This window comes from Pongo abelii, chromosome 20 (assembly GCF_028885655.2).
Source record: "Pongo abelii isolate AG06213 chromosome 20, NHGRI_mPonAbe1-v2.0_pri, whole genome shotgun sequence".
Taxonomy (NCBI): Eukaryota; Metazoa; Chordata; class Mammalia; order Primates; family Hominidae; genus Pongo; species Pongo abelii.
Window position 1 is genome coordinate 41,078,843 of NC_072005.2, and position 15,872 is coordinate 41,094,714.

Consider the following 15,872-nt stretch of genomic DNA (forward strand, 5'->3'; position numbering starts at 1 on the left):
CGAGGCGGGAGGATCGCTTAGAGACCAGGAGTTCGAATGCAGCCTGGGTAACACAGCAAGACCCCCATCTCTACAAATGCATATATATATCCAGGAGTAGTGGTGCGCACCTGTAAGCCCAGCTACTTGGGAGGATGAGGCGGGAGAATCGTTTGAACCTAGGAGGCGGAGGCTGCAGTGAGCCGAGATCGCGCTACTGCACTCCAGCCTGGGCCATAGAGTAAGACCCTGTCTCAAAAATTTTAAAAAAAGAAAAAAAAATTTTTAAAGAAAAGAAATACCTGACACAGAAAAGGCGTTCAATAAATATTTCTTGCATGAATAAACGTACTTTCGCTGGGACATTTTTCCCCACAGCCACGCTCCAGCCAGCCCCGGGATCTATAACGCTCTCTCCGAGTGAAGACACGGTGGTGATGAGACCGGGTAACCACAGGCGCCCGAGCCCCAGCCGCGCAAGCTCACGATTGGGCCCGAAGCAATGATGAACAAGCATTTAGCCCAATAGAAAGTGGTAGTACTCTTGCTAGGCGTGGCTTGAATGACTTCGGTGGCCTCCTCCTGGGAGGGAGCTGAAGCTGCTCGGAAGACTCCCCTAGTCCCCATCTCTCTCAGCTTCCGGCTGGTCGTAGTTCCGCTTCCTGTGCGACTGTGGTGTCTTTGCTGAGGGTCACATTGAGCTGCAGGTTGCATCCGGGGTGCCTTTAGGTGAGTGTGGAGGGTTCTGTAACCTGGGACCCCAGTCTAGCGGGCTGAGGAGCCGGACCCCAGCTTCCCCGAGAACGGGTTGAGGCTTCCGGCTGGCGGCGTCCGGCCTCCCTGGACCCCGGGGCCCTGTTGTTCTGTTCATCGTAAGAGCTAACAATGATACGGTTCTTCCTTGATGCCAGGCAACATCCGAAACAACTTTAATTGATTCATTTAACTCTCTCACCAGCCCTATGAGATAGGGCCTGCGATTATCCCCTTTTGTCAGTAAACAGGCTCAGAGATACCAAGCGACCTAGCTGAACCTACACAGCGACCAGGATTTGGCCCAGGAGTTTGTCCTCCAGGGCTCTTCATGGCTAATTCACAGGCGTGGCCTCTCGCGGCTTGCCTGGGCCGCAGCCTGGCTCCCGGGTGTCCAGTCCATCCTCCCTTTTGGACGTTGGAGGGGCCGCAGCGTCATCTCCGATGCAGCCTCATCCTCAGATACCGGGTCGAGATCTCGCCGGTAACCATCCTTCCTACTGCGTCTGTGCCCCGGCAGCTGGTGTTTTACACCCCACTTCCCCACCGAAAGACTGTTTTAGTGCTCCAGACCCCCACCACCACCTTGCGTCGCTTGAATTTGACACTGCTCTGCGAGTCTCTGTATAGCCCCACGACTCCTAGGAGTCCATGGAATATAGATACTTTTCTCTCAGGTTCCCGACGAACACTGTCACTTCTTCAGAGACATTATATTAAAGGTTTTTAGCCCTGGGTCCGCAGAATTCAAGGAATGCTAGTACTTGAATTGGGGTGGGGGGTGGAATTACATCTGTGTTTTTACTAACCTTTTGAGGCAACAACCTCGGTAGTACTAGCAGCAGCTGTGATTTTGTTAGCAATGAAAATCATAGACATTCCTTTTTTTTGTTTTTCTCCTTTTTTGAGACAGGGTCTCTGTGTCACCCAGGCTGGCGTGCAGTGGAGAAATCTTGGCTCACTGCAACCTCTGCTTCCCTGTGCAAGCAATCCTGCCTCAGTAGCTGGGACCACAGGCACGCGCCACCACACCTGGCTAATTTTAATTTTTTTTTTTTTTTTTTTTGAGACAAGATCTTGCTGTATCGCCAAGGCTGGAGTACAATGGCACAATCTCGGCTCACTGCAACCTCCGCCTCCTGGGTTCAAGTGATTCTCCTGCCCCAGCCTCCCTGGTAGCTGGGATTACAGGTGCACGCCACCATGCCCAGCTAATTTTTTTAGAGATGGGGTTTCACCATATTGGCCAAGCTGGTCTTGAACTCCTGACCTCAGGTGATCCGCCCACCTCAGCCTCCCAAAGTGCTGGGATTACAGGCATGAACCACCTCTTCCGGCCAATTTTAATATTTTTTTGTAGAGATGAGATGGGGTTTCACCATGTTGCCCAGGCTGGTCTTGAACTCCTGGGCTCAAGTGATCCTCCCACCTCAGCATTCCAAAGTGCTGGGATTACAGGTGTGAGCCACTATGCTCCACCCGAAATCACGGATATTCTTATATCACATTGTAACTGCAAATGTCACAGAATACTATATTCATTCATGATTACTTCAAAATTGTATTTTTTTTTTTTTTTTGAGACTGTTTTTGCTCTGTTGCCCAGGTTGGAGTGCGCTGGCACAATCTCGGCTCACTGCAACCTCCGCCTCCTGAGTTCAAGCGATTCTTTTGCCTCAACATCCGGAGTAGCTGGGATTATAGGCACCTGCCACCACGGCCAGCTAATTTTTGTATTTTTGGTAGAGCCAGGGTTTCACCATGTTGGCCAGGCTGGTCTTGAACTCCTGACCTCAGGTGATCCACCCCCCTGGCCTCACAAAGTCCTAGGATTACAGGCGTGAGCCACCGCACCCGGCGAAAATTGTATTCCTTAATGAATCCTCAGCTGGATAGAACTGCTTTTCTTTGTGATGCTGTGCAGGTTTTTTTCACTTCATGTGCTCATGGAAACTGTGCAATTTTTAAATACATTTAAACATATTCAGGCCGGGTTTGGTGGCTCCCTTCTGTAATCTCAACATTTTGGGAGGCCAAGCCGGGCGGATCATTTGAGGTCAGGAGTTGGAGAGCAGTCTGACCAACATGGTAAAACCTCGTCTATAATACAAAAAAATTAGCAGGGCATGGTGGCAGGTGCCTGTAATCTGAGCTATTTGGGAGGCTGAGGCAACAGAATTGCTTGAATCTGGGAGGTGGAGTTTGCAGTGAGCCTAGATCGTACCACTGCACTCCAGCCTGGGTGACAGAGCAAGACTCTGTCTTAAAAAAAGAAAAAAAAAAACATATTCAGCGAGAGGTTTCTGGGATTCATCAGACTGCTGAGGAGTTTGTGGCACCAAAAAGATTAAGAATCTTTGCAGTGTAGATTATGCCAACAACGGAGGCAGCCCACCAGTTATTTTTATGCCATTTAACCTTAGGAACTCACTTAGACAGCCTGTTCCTTCCTCGTCTGGGCAATGGTGATAGTAATAGTTCCTACCTTTCAGAGTTGCTGTAGGAGTAAAGTGTGTAGAACAGTGCCTGGCATGTAGTAAGCACTCAGTGAGTGTTAGCTCATGTTATTTGGGGACCAGGCTTGATTTTGCTGAGGAGTTGTACCCCACCTTGCCGCCACCTCCACACTCAGATGTGTGGATTCGCCCTGCCCCTCATCTCTGTGTATGATGAGAAGCAGGAACTTGTTCGCAACCAGCCCATTGTTCTGTGCCTGCCCTCTTCCATTGATCCTGGGTGGTCTGGCTTGCTCAGGGCCCCTGGGGCCCCTGCCAACACCTACTCCTTTCGCCTCCAGGATTCAGCACTATGGCGGAAGACATGGAGACCAAACTCAAGAACTACAAGACTGCCCCTTTTGACAGCCGCTTCCCCAACCAGAACCAGACCAGAAACTGCTGGCAGAACTACCTGGGTAAGCAGGACCTTTCCCTGGCCACATACCTCGAGTCACTCACTGCTTGCCTCTTCCTAGGGGACCCATCCACCCCAGCCTCCTCCCTTTTATTCTGAACATCCTTACGCTGGAAGGCCCATGCCTCTCATCACCTGCTGTTCAGGTCCAGGCTAGGGTTACAAACTTTAGTTCCTGAAATGATTTTTTTTTAATTTAAATTTTTTTTTTTTTTTTTTGAGACGGAGTTTCACTCTTGTTGCCCAGGCTGGAGTGCAATGGCACGATCTCGGCTCACTGCAACCTCTGCCTCCCAGGTTCAAGCGATTCTCCTGCCTCAGCCTCCCTAGTAGCTGGGATTACAGGCATGTGCCACCATGCCCGGCTAATTTTGTATTTTTAGTAGAGCCGGGGTTTCTCCATGTTGGTCAGGCTGGTCTCGAACTCCCGACCTCATGTGATCCGCCTGCCTCGGCTTCCCAAAGTGCTGGGATTATAGGCATGAGCCACTGCGCTGGGACTAATTTAAATTTTTTATTATTATTATGGTTTGGTTTTGTTTTTTTTTCCAGAGACGGGGCCTCACTCTGTCACCTAGGCTGGAGTGCAGTGGTGCAATCATAGCTCACTGCAGCCTCAACCTCCTGGGCTCAAGAGGTCCCCCTACCTCAGCCTCTCGAGTAGCTGGGACCACAGGCCCACACTACTGCACTTGGCTAATTTTTTTGTAGAGAAGAGGTCTCAGTTTGTTGCCCAGGCTGGTCTCAAACTTTAGGCTTCATGTGATCTTCCTGCCTCAGCTTCCCAAAGTGTTGGGATTATAGGTGTGAGCCACTGTGCCTGGCCCCTACAATGATTTTTTTTAAGCTGTATGTGTGTGCGTAATGTAACATGTACAGAAAGCACATAACAAACATGTACAGCTAAATGAATAATTCTAAAGTGAACCCCTTGTGCAACCATAACCTGGATAGAAAAGCAGACATTGCCCACACTCTCATCTCCCTGCCTTCTTTTTTTTTTTTTTTGAGACGAAGTTTTGCTCTTGTTGCCCAGGCTGGAGTGCAATGGTGCAATCTTGGCTCACTGCAACCTCCGCCTCCCGGGTTCAAGCAATTCTCCTGCCTCAGTCCCCCAAGTAGCTGGGATTACAGGCGCCCGCCACCACACCCAGCTAATTTTTTGTATTTTTAGTAGAGATGGGGTTTCACCTTGTTAACCAGGATGGTCTCAATCTCCTGACCTCGTGATCCGCCCGTCTCGGCCTCCCAAAGTGCTGGGATTACAGGCATGAGCCACCGCGCCTGGCCTCCCCACCTTCTTTATGTCCTGTCTGGAACACAACACCCCGCTCTCCCCAGTAGAGAAGTGACCCCACTAACTGGGGGTGATCACATCTTTGTTTTTGTTTTTTTGTTTTTGTTTTTGAGACTGAGTTCTTTGTTTTTGTTGCCCAGGCTGGAGTGCAATGTCACGATCTCGGCTCACTGTAACCTCCTCTGCCTGCTGGGTTCAAGCAATTCTCCTGTATCAGCCTTACTAGTAGCTGTGATTACAGGCGCCCACCACCATGCCCAGCTAATTTTTTGTATTTTTTTTTTTTTTTTTTAGTAAAGACAAGGTTTCACCATGTTGATCAGGCTGATCTTGAACTCCCGACCTCAGGTGATCCACCCACCTCAGCCTCCCAAAGTGCTGGAATTACAGGCGTGAGCCACTGTGCCCGGCCTCACATCTTTGTTTTTTACCACCATGTTTATTATTTTATTTTATTTTATATATGTTATGTATGTTATGTTATGTTGTTATGTTATTGATGGAGTCTCTTTCTTGTTGCCCAAGTTGGAGTGCAATGGCATGATCTCAGCTCACTGCAACCTCTGCCTCCCGAGTTCAAGTGATTCTCCTGCCTCAGCCTCCTGAGTAGCTGGAATTACAGGCGCTCGCCACCACACCCAGCTAATTTTTTTTTTTTTTTTTTTTTTCTTGAGACGGAGTCTCGCTTTGTCACCCAGGTTGGAGTGCAGTGGTGCAATCTCGGCTCACTGCAACCTCCGCCTCCCAGCTTCAAGCAGTTCTCTGCCTCAACCTCCCAAGTAGCTGGGATTACAGGCGCCTGCCACCGTGCCCGGTTAATTTTTTTTTTTTTTTTTTTGTATTCTTAGTAGAGGCAGGGTTTTACCATCTTGGCCAGGCTGGTCTCAAACTCCTGAGCTCAAGTGATCCACCCGCCTCAGCCTCCCAAAGTGCTGAGATTACAGGCGTAAGCCACTATGCCTGGCCAATTTTATTTATTTATTTATTTATTTGAGACAGAGTCTCGCTCTGTTGCCCAGGCTGGAGTGCAGTGGTACAATCTTGGCTCACTGCAACCTCCGCCTCCCAGGTTTAAGCAATTCTCCTGCCTCAGCCTCCTGAGTAGCTGGGACTACAGGCGCGTGCCACCACACCTGGCTAATTTTTTGTGTTTTTAGTAGAGATGGGGTTTCACCATGTTGTCCAGGCTGGTCTCAATCTCCTGACCTCATGATCCGCCTGCCTCAGCCTCCGAAAGTGCTGAGATTACAGGTGTGAGCCACCGTGCCTGGCCATTTTTTTGTTTTTTTTTTTTTTTTTTTGAGACGGAGTCTAGCTCTGTCGCCCAGGCTGGAGTGCAGTGGCGTGATCTCGGCTCACTGCAAGCTCCGCCTTCTGGGTTCACACCATTCTCCTGCCTCAGCCTCCCGAGTAGCTGGGACTACAGGTGCCCGCCACTGCGCCCAGCTAATTTTTTGTATTTTTAGTAGAGACGGGGTTTCACCGTGGTCTCGATCTCCTGACCTCGTGATCCGCCTGCCTCGGCCTCCCAAAGTGCTGGGATTACAGGCGTGAGCCACTACGTCCACCCAATTTTTTGTATTTTTAATAGAGACAGGGCTTCACCATGTTGTCCAGGCTGGTCTCAAACTCCTACCCTCAAGTGATCCACCTGCCTTGGCTTCCCAAAGTGCTGGGATTACAGGCATGAGCCACCATGCCCAGCTACCACCGTGTTTAGATTCACCTCTTTGTGAACTTTATAAATACTGTATGTATTCTTTTGTGTTTGGATTTTTTCATTCAATACCTTCTCAGATCCGTACATGCTGTGACATATAGCTTGCTCATTTTCATTGCTGTCCAGTGTTCTACAATTTTTTCTATGCCTGTACACTTGTGTGATTTCCATTTTGGAGTTCTTACAAATGGTGTGGCTGTAAACATCTTTATAAATGTAATTTTGCTGGGTGCAGTGGCTCACACCTGTAATCCTAGCACTTTGGGAGGCCGAGGTGGGGAGATCAAGACCAGCCTGGCCAACATGTCGAAACCCTGTCTCTACTAAAAATACAAAAATTAGCTGGGCATGGTGGCAGGTGCCTGTAATCCCAGCTACTCGAGAGGCTGAGGCAGGAGAATCACTTGAACCCAGGAGGAGGTAGAGGTTGCAGTGAGCTGAGATCGCACCATTGCACTCCAGCCTGAGTCACAGTTTGAGACCCTGCTTCAAAAAAAAAAAAAAAAAAAGTGTTCCAACTCTTGATCTGGACTGACTTGAACCCCTTTCTTCACAGACTTCCACCGCTGTCAGAAGGCAATGACCGCTAAAGGAGGCGATATCTCTGTGTGCGAATGGTACCAGCGTGTGTACCAGTCCCTCTGCCCCACATCCTGGGTATGTGCCTCCTGCCGGAGCTCTTGGGATGCTGGGGTGGGGTCTTAGCAGAGGTGAGTGTGGTGGCTTGGTGGGAGCTCATCTGTGAGGGGCAGAGGGAGGACAGGGCACCACACTGTCCCAGGACTCAGTGCCTTTCCTCCCGCCTAGAATTGCCTCCCTTTCTCCTTCTGCTGATGCCTCTCAACCAGTCAGGGCTCTCAGCTGAGGCGACCAGGGCGCTTTGCTAGATGTAGCTCGCTCATGCACTCTCCAAATACACACTCAACACTGGGTTCCCATCCCTGTGTAGCTCACAATTCTGTGCAGTCCTGTCCTTTTTTATTAGGAACATTTTCTTTTCTTTTTTTTTTTTTTTTTTTAAGACAAGAGTCTTCCTCTGTCGCCAGGCTGGAGTGCAGTGGTGCGATCTTGCCTCACTGCAACCTCCGCCTCCTGGGTTCAAGCGATTCCCCTGCCTCAGCCTCCCAAGTAGCTGGGACTACAGGTGTGCACCACCATGCCCAGCTAGTTGTTTGTATTTTAATAGAAACGGGGTTTCACCATGTTAGCCAGGATGGTCTCAATCTCCTGACCTCATGATCCACCTGCCTCGGCCTCCCAGAGTGCTGGGATTACAGGTGTGGGCCACCGTGCCTGGCCCTATTATGAACATTTTCAAAGTAGAGAGAATGATTCATTGACCTCAAATACATCCATCACCCAAAATGAATAGTTACCAAGATTTATCCACAGTTTCTTCATCTACCCCTTTTCTTTTTCTTCTTTCCTTTGCTGAAGTATTCTAAAGCAAGTCCCAGACACGTCATTTCACCCCTGTCTACTTCAGTGTGGACTTCTAAATAATGACACAGTAAGACAGTCCTTTCAGCCCTGATCTGACCAAATCTGTCTTCAATATTTAATAGCTCTTTGCTATGCCCCTGCCCTTTGTTTAAAAAAAAAAGTTTTTAAAGACAAAGTCTCATGATGTTGCCCAGGCTGGACTCAAACTCCTGGGCTCAAGTGTTCCTCCTGTCTCAGCCTCCTGAGTAGCTTGGACTACAGGCATGTGCCACTGTACCTGTCTCTCTGTCTCTCTCTTTTTCTCTCTCTCTCTCTCTCGCTCTCTCTCGCTCTCTTTCTCTCTCGCTCGCTCTCTCTCTCTTGCTCTTTCTCACTCTTTCTCTCTTTCTTTCCTTTCTTTATTTTCTTTCTTGAGCCTTGCTCTGTTGCCCAGACTGGAGTGCAGTAGCATGATCTCAGCTCACTGCAGCCTCAGCTTCCTGAATAGCTGGGACTACAGGCATGAGCCACCACACCTGGCCCAATTTTTGTATTTTTTTGTAGAAATGGGGTTTCGCCATGTTGCCCAGACTGGTTTCGAACTCCTGAGCTCAAAGCAGTCTGCCTGCCTCAGCCTCCCAAAGTGCTGGGATTATAGGCATGAGCTACCACACCCAGCTGAATCTTTCAAAATAAAAAAGATTACCCTTTAACTTGGCAATTCCACATCTAGGGGTGCTACAAAAATCTTCATGTACAAAGATGCCCATTGCAGAGTTTTTTGTAATGGAGAATATTTGGAAGTAACCCAAGTTAAAACATTTATCTTGATGGTCTTTATGGAGACTGTGGTGATCTACATGCTGGCACACAGAAAGAATGCTAAGACACAGGAAAAGCAAGTTGCACAACAATCTATGTAGTAGGAGTCAATTTGCAAGGATGGAGTTTTTATGGTGTGGTGTGTGTATGTAAATAAAGTAGGCACACACCGCTGGCACTTATTATGGGCCAGCTATGTTGTTAGCCCTTTTTTTTTTTTTTTTTTTTTTTTTGAGATGGAGTCTTGCTCTGTCTCCCAGGCTGGAGTGCAGTGGTGCAATCTCAGCTCACTGCAACCTCCGCCTTCCGGGTTCAGGCGATTCCCCTGCCTCAGCCTCCTGAGTATCTGGGATTACAGGCGCTTGCCACCATGCCCAGCTGATTTTTGTATTTTTAGTAGAGACAGAGTTTCACCATGTTGGCCAGGCTGGTGTCAAACTCCTGACCTCAGGTGATGCACCTGCTTCGGCCTCCCAAAGTTCTGGGATTACAGGCGTGAGCCACCACGCCCGGCCATGTTAGCACTTTACATCACATAAGGTCAACATGCTAAAACAACCGTATGAGGTAGGTACTATTGTTAGTATCCTCATTTTACAAAATTGGAAACTAAGGCCCAGAAAGGTTGAGTAACTTGCCCAAAGTCACACAGCTAGGAAGTGATGGAGCAGGGATTCAGATTCAGCCTCTCTGTTGTCCATGCTTTCACTCACTGTTTGTTCTTGCACCAGTGGTCCTCACCCTTTTTGGCACCAGGGATGAGTTTCATGGAAGACAGTTTTTCCACAGACAGGGTTGGGGATGGTGTAAGGATGAGTCCAGCATATTACATTTACTGTCCACTTTATTTCTGTTATTATTACATTATATAATAAAATAATTATACAACTCACCATACTATAGAAACAGTGGGAGCCCTGAGCTTGTTTTCCTGCAACTAGATGGTCCCATCTGGGGGTGATGGGAGATAGTGACAGATCATCAGGCATTAGATTCTCATAAGGATCGTGCAGCCTAGATCCCTCGCATGTGCAGTTCACAGTAGGGTTCGCACTCACGCTCCTATGAGCATCTAATGCCGCCGCTGATCTGACAGGAGGTGGAACTCAGGCAGTAATGTGAGCATTAGAGAGTGCTTGTAAATATAGTGGAAGCTTCTCTCGCTCACCTGCCACTCACTTCCAGCTGTGGGGCCCAGTTCCTAACAGGCCACAGACCAGTACCTGGTAGGTACTGGTTGGGGCTCAGGGACCCCTGCCTTATAGCATAAAATGTGAGCATGTATGTATATAAAAACGTTTATGCTTGTAACTGCCTGTGAGGTCCACAAAGAGTAGAGTGTTACTTTCAGGGAGTGTTAACTTGACATAGGCCTTATATGGGCCTTTTCCTTTTTTTTTTTTTTTTAAGAGACAGTCTTGCTCTGTCACTCAGGCTGGAGTGCGGTGTGCAGTGGTAGCATCATAGCTCACTGCAGCCTCGAATTCCTGGGTTCAAGCAGTTCTCCCACCTCAGCCTCCCTAGTAGCTGTGACTACAGGTGCATGCCACCATGTCTGGCTAAGTTTTGTATTTTTTGTAGAGACAGGGTTTTGCTGCATTCACCAGGCTGGTCTCAAACTCCTGGACCCAAGCGATCCTCCCACCTTTGCCTCCCAAAGTGCTGGAATTATAGGCATGAGCCACCATGCCCGGCTTATTTTTTATTTTTTGTAGAGATGGGGGTCTTGCTGTGTTGTCCACGTTGGTCTCAAACTCCTGAGCTCAAGCAGTCCTCCCACATCGGCCCCGCAAAGTGCTGGGATGACAGGTGCGAGTCACCACACCCTGCCTCCATCATTGTTTATACTAAGCATTGCCTGTGGTCAGTGGTGGGATTGCACTGTGTATTCTGTTTGGCACCTTTTTTGCACTTGACTATGTATCTTGAAGATCCATCCATTCATGCCAGAACATAAATCAGCCTCGTTTTTTTTCACAGCTGCCTGCTATTCCATCTCCCCTATTTGGACAAACAGCATAGTGTTGACTTGAGGTTTTCAAAGCAGGGCCCACCCTTGGAGCTCTATACAGTGACAGATCTCCCCATCGACAGCTCTGCAGTGGGCCTGGGGTTTTCCTGCCCATTACTGTCCTCCCAGCATGTCAGCTTGTTCAGAACAGTGATTTCTGTCTTTTGGGATCACTGCTGATTCCCCGGCCCCTAGAATAGAGGTTGGCACACAGCAGGTACCTGTGGATATTGGTTGAACAAACAGGTGGGCAAAGTGAGGAAGATAAGAAGTCCATCCATTCGGTTTCCCCACTGTGGAGGGAATAACACTGTCTTTCCACAGGTCACAGACTGGGATGAGCAACGGGCTGAAGGCACGTTTCCCGGGAAGATCTGAACTGGCTGCGTCTCCCTTTCCTTTGTCCTCCGTCCTTCTCCCAGGATGGTGAAGGGGGATGTAGTACCCCGTGATCCCCACCCCGGGATCCTAAATCAATCATGACTTACCTGCTAATAAAAACTCATTGGAAAAGTGAGACTATGCGTGTGAACCGGCTAGGCAGTGGCAAGAAGCTGGGCTGGAATCAGTGCCCTGACCAGGGAGGGGCTTGAGTGAGTATTTTTTCTGTTTTGTTTTTGTTTATTTAATTTAATTTTTTTTTTTTTTTTTTTTTATGATGGAGTCTCATTCTGTCACGCAGGCTGGAATGCAATGGCACCATCTCTGCTCACTGCAACCTCCACCTCCAGTGTTCAAGCGATTCTCCTGCCTCAGCCTCCCGACTAGCTGGGACTACAGGCACACCCCACCATACCCGGCTAATTTTTGTATTTTTAGTAGAGATGGGGTTTTACCATGTCGGCCAGGCTGGTCTTGAACTCCTGACCTCAGGTGATCCACCTGCTTCGGCCTCCCAAAGTGCTGGGATTACAGGCGTGAGCCATCATGCCTAGCGTTTTTTAACTTAATTTTATTGAACCTTGACCACCCTCTCTGTGCCAGTCAATGAGTCAAATAGTTGATTATACAGAATAACCTAAGTTCCTATGTGTGCAACCACCCTACATAATTTTAAAGCCAATTATATAGATTATAATTTAATACAAAATATATAAAGATTATATTTTATCCAGAAATAAGAAACTGTATGTATCTCTTGGAGATACAATTTTTTTTTTTTTTTTTTTTGAGACAGAGTCTCAATCTGTTGCTCAGGCTGGAGTGCAGTGGTGTCATCTCAGCTCTCTGCAACCTCTGCCTTCTAGTTCAAACTATTCTCCTGCCTGGAGATACCTATTTTTTTTAACATAATTATTTACACCTAAGAAATTAGTTCTTAATGGCCGGGCGCAATGGCTCACGCCTGTAATCCCAGCACTCTGGGAGGCTGAGGTGGGTGGATCACCTGAGGTCAGGAGTTCAAGATCAGCCTGGGCAGCATGGCGAAACCTCGTCCCTACTAAAAGTACAAAATTAGCCAGGCGTGGTGGCACATGCCTGTAATCCTAGCTACTTGGGAGTCTGAGGTAGGAGAATCGCTTGAACCTGGGAGGCAGAGGATGTGGTGAGCCGAGATCATGCCATTGCACTCCAGCCTGGGCAACAAGAGTAAATCTCCGTCTCACCAAAAAAAAAAAAAAAAATTCTTAATATCTAATAAGCAATCTCCTGCACAATGTGTAACTTCTCCCTGTGTTGGGACCTGCTCTTTCACGCTGATCATGATGGTAGTTGGAAGTCATTTAAGTAGGCCAAGTTGAGAGCTGTTCTTCATGGTGCCCCCAAAAGAATTGCCACACAATAACAGCCCAGAATATCCCCAACAGACTCGTCAACAGGGACCTAGCTAGCATGACCAGCTGGAACACTCTCATGGCTGAATTGGTGTGTCCTCAAAACCTTTCAAATGGCCGGGGTGTGGTGGCTCATGCCTGTAACCCTAGCACTTTGGGAGGCCCAGACGAGTGGGTCAAGAGGTCAGGGATTCAAGACCAGCCTGGCCAAGCTGGTGAAACCCCATCTCTTCTAAAAATACAAAAAAAAATTATAAAAATACAAAAATTAGCCAGGTGTGGTGGTGCGTGCCTGTAATCCCAGCTACTGGGGAGGCTGAGGCAGGAGAATCACTTGAACCTGGGAGGTGGAGGTTGCAGTGAGCTGAGATCACACCACTGTACTCCAGCCTGGGCGACAGAGCGAGACTCCATCCCCAAAAAACAAAAACAAAACTTCAAATGGTGACAAACTTGTCTGATGCATTCACATGAGCAGGGATGATTCTTGTATGGAGAAAAATGACCCCAGAGATAGATCTTGTGAAATAGCTGCTCATGAAGAAAAGTGGCTGTAGGGGCCGGGCGCGGTGGCTCACGCCTGTAATGCCAGCACTTTGGGAGACCGAGGCAGGCGGATAACCTGAGGTCGGGAGTTCCAGACCAGCCTGACCAACATGGAGAAACCCCGTCTCTACTAAAAATACAAAATGAGCCAGGCGTAGTGGTGCATGCTTGTAATCCCAGCTACTCTGGATGCTGAGGCAGGAGAATTGCTTGAACCCAGGAGGCAGAGGTTGCTGTGACCCGAGATTGTACCATTGTACTCCAGCCTAGGCAACAAGAGTGAAACTCCGTCTCAAAAAAAAAAAAAAAAAAAAGTGGCTGTAAACAGGATCTTAGTGCACACACAGGGAGCTTGAGGGATCGTGGGAGGTTATGGCGTGGGTCGGAAGTAGCAAAGAACTTAAACACCATGAAAAAAAAATTTATTTTTGAGACAGAGTCTTGCTCTGTTGTCCAGACTGGAGTGCAGTGATGTGATCTCTGCTCACTGCAACCTCCACCTCCCGGTTCAAGCAATTCTCCTGCTTCAGCCTTCCAAGAAGCTGGGATTACAGGCGCCTGCCCCCACACCCAGCTAATTTTTTGTATTTTTAGTAGAGATTTAGAGAGTAGTTTCACCATGTTGGCCAGGCTGGTCTTGAACTCCCTGACCTCAGGTTAACCATCCACCTTGGCCTCCCAAAGTGCTGGGATTACAGACATGAGCCACCGCATCCAGCCAACACCATGAAAATTTCAAATGAAACAGGACGGCCAGTGAAAAGTCAAGGTGCTGAACTCCTTGAGTAGAGCTGCCCACTTCCACCCAGGGTTTGCCACCAGTGCCAGTGTTTCCTGTACATTCCTTTAGAGATAGCTCATGCATCTAGAAGTATTTGTAAATATATTGATCTGATTGGATATGGTGCCCGTTTCCTCCCTGATCTACTACTTCCGTTTGCTCACACAGCCCCTGCCACACTGGCCTCTTCAGTGCACAGGAACTGTGTGAGCAAATGAGGTATTTCGACACACCAGGCTGGCCCCAACCCCGAATCCTTTATACTTGCTGTTTGCTCGACGTGGAATGTTTGGCCACCAGCTGTCCACAAGCTCACCCCTCACTGCCTTCAGGTCTTCATTTAGCGAGGCCTTCTCTGACCACTCAGCCTTCACCTTCAGCTCCTCCCTCTTTGTGCCCCTTCACTCCTTTTGTTTCTTTCTCTTTTTTCAATTTTTATTTATTTTTTAATTTTTGGAGACGGAGTCTCTCTGTCACCAGGCTGGAGTGCAGTGGTGCAATCTTGGCTCACTGCAACTTCAGACTTCCTGGTTCAAGCGATTCTTCTGCCTCAGCCTCCCAAGTAGCTGGGATTACAGGCACGCGCCACCACGCCCAGCTAATTTTTGTATTTTTAGTAGAGACGGGGTTTCACCATGTTGGCCAGGATGGTCTCCATCTCCTGACCTTGTGATCCACCCAGCTCGGCTTCCCAAAGTGCTGGGATTACAGGCGTGAGCCACCACGCGTGGCCTTGTTTCTCAAGCACTTACTGCTAACATGCCAAATATTATCCTTCATCATTGCACCACTGGAATGTAATTTCCATGCGGGCAGATTTGGAAATATATATTTAATTCCCCTTTTCAGCTTTTTTTTTTTTTTTTTTTTGAGATAAGGTCTTACTCTGTCACCTAGGTTGGCATGTAGTGGTGTAATCTCAGTTTACTGCAGCCTCTGCCGCCCAGACTCAAGCCATCGTCCTACCTCAGCCTCCCAAGTAGCTAGGACCACAGGCATGGACCACCATACTCGGCTAGTTTTTTGTTTGTTTTTGATAGAAACGGGGTTTCACCATGTTGCCCAGGCTGGTCTCAAACTCCTGAGCTCAGGTGATCTTAGCCTCCTTAGCCTCCCAAAGTGCTGGGATTACAGGCCTGAGCTACTGCACGCCGGCCTGCTTTTTTTCCAAATGTTCTAATCTTTCTCGTTTTATTACTATTTTTTTTTTATTTTTTTTGACACAAGACCTCACTCTGTCACTCAGCCTGGAGTGCAGTGGCCTGATCACAGCTCACCGCAGCCTTGAACTCCCAGGCTCAAGAGATCCTCCCACCCCAGCTTCTCGAGTAGGTGAGACTACAGGCATATGCCACCACACCCAGCTAATTTTTGTATTCTTTTGTAGAGATGGAGTTTGCCCATATTGCCCAGGCTGATCTCCAACTCCTGGGCTCAAGTGATCCTCCCGCTTCAGCCTCCCAAGGTGCTGGGATTACAGGCATGAACCACCGAACCCAGCCCAGCTGTTAATCTTATTGATGATTAACTATACGTGATGGGTCACTTCTCAGTTGCTGCTTTCAAGGTTCTCTTTTTATCTTTCAATAATTTGATTATGATATGTCTGGTGATGGATATCTTTGAGTTTATCCTATTTGAAGATTGTTGAGCTTCTTGGCTCTATAGATTGATGGTTTTTTTCATCAAATTTTGGGAGTTTTCAGCCATTCTTTCTTCATATATTCTTTTTTACCCTTTCCTTTTTGTCCTCTCCTTCTGGGACTCTCATTATTTGATGATGTCTCACAAGTCTCTGAAGTTCTGTTCACTTATCTTCATGCTTTTTTCTTTCTGTTCCTTAGACTTGATCA

The 15,872-nt window shown here is 48.0% G+C and overlaps 2 protein-coding genes across 7 annotated transcripts in view; both read left to right on the top strand.

The window, feature by feature from the left end:
• COX6B1 (cytochrome c oxidase subunit Vib polypeptide 1 (ubiquitous)) lies at window positions 1-11,434 on the top strand. 4 transcript variants are annotated; one of them, XM_054538342.2, is made up of 5 exons: window positions 1-47; window positions 358-708; window positions 3,530-3,646; window positions 7,219-7,319; window positions 11,242-11,434. In XM_054538342.2, the coding sequence occupies exons 3-5, from the start codon at window positions 3,541-3,543 to the stop codon at window positions 11,293-11,295; spliced, it is 261 nt and encodes an 86-aa protein (XP_054394317.1). In that variant the 5' UTR covers window positions 1-47; window positions 358-708; window positions 3,530-3,540; the 3' UTR covers window positions 11,296-11,434.
• Window positions 11,431-15,872, top strand: part of UPK1A (uroplakin 1A) — a 20,814-nt gene continuing 16,372 nt past the window's right edge. For all 3 annotated transcript variants that reach the window (XM_024237312.3, XM_054540155.2, XM_063720045.1), the window contains exon 1: window positions 11,431-11,510. The gene's annotated coding sequence lies outside the window, so the exon portion shown is untranslated. The remainder of the gene's footprint in view (window positions 11,511-15,872) is intronic.

Bases quoted from the DNA above. Each gene is read 5' to 3' on its own strand.
- COX6B1 (XM_054538342.2), top strand. From the start codon at position 3,541: ATGGCGGAAGACATGGAGACCAAACTCAAGAACTACAAGACTGCCCCT. The intron at 3,647-7,218 runs GTAAGCAGGACC...CTTTCTTCACAG, and splicing joins CTGCTGGCAGAACTACCTGG to ACTTCCACCGCTGTCAGAAG. The intron at 7,320-11,241 runs GTATGTGCCTCC...GTCTTTCCACAG, and splicing joins CCCTCTGCCCCACATCCTGG to GTCACAGACTGGGATGAGCA.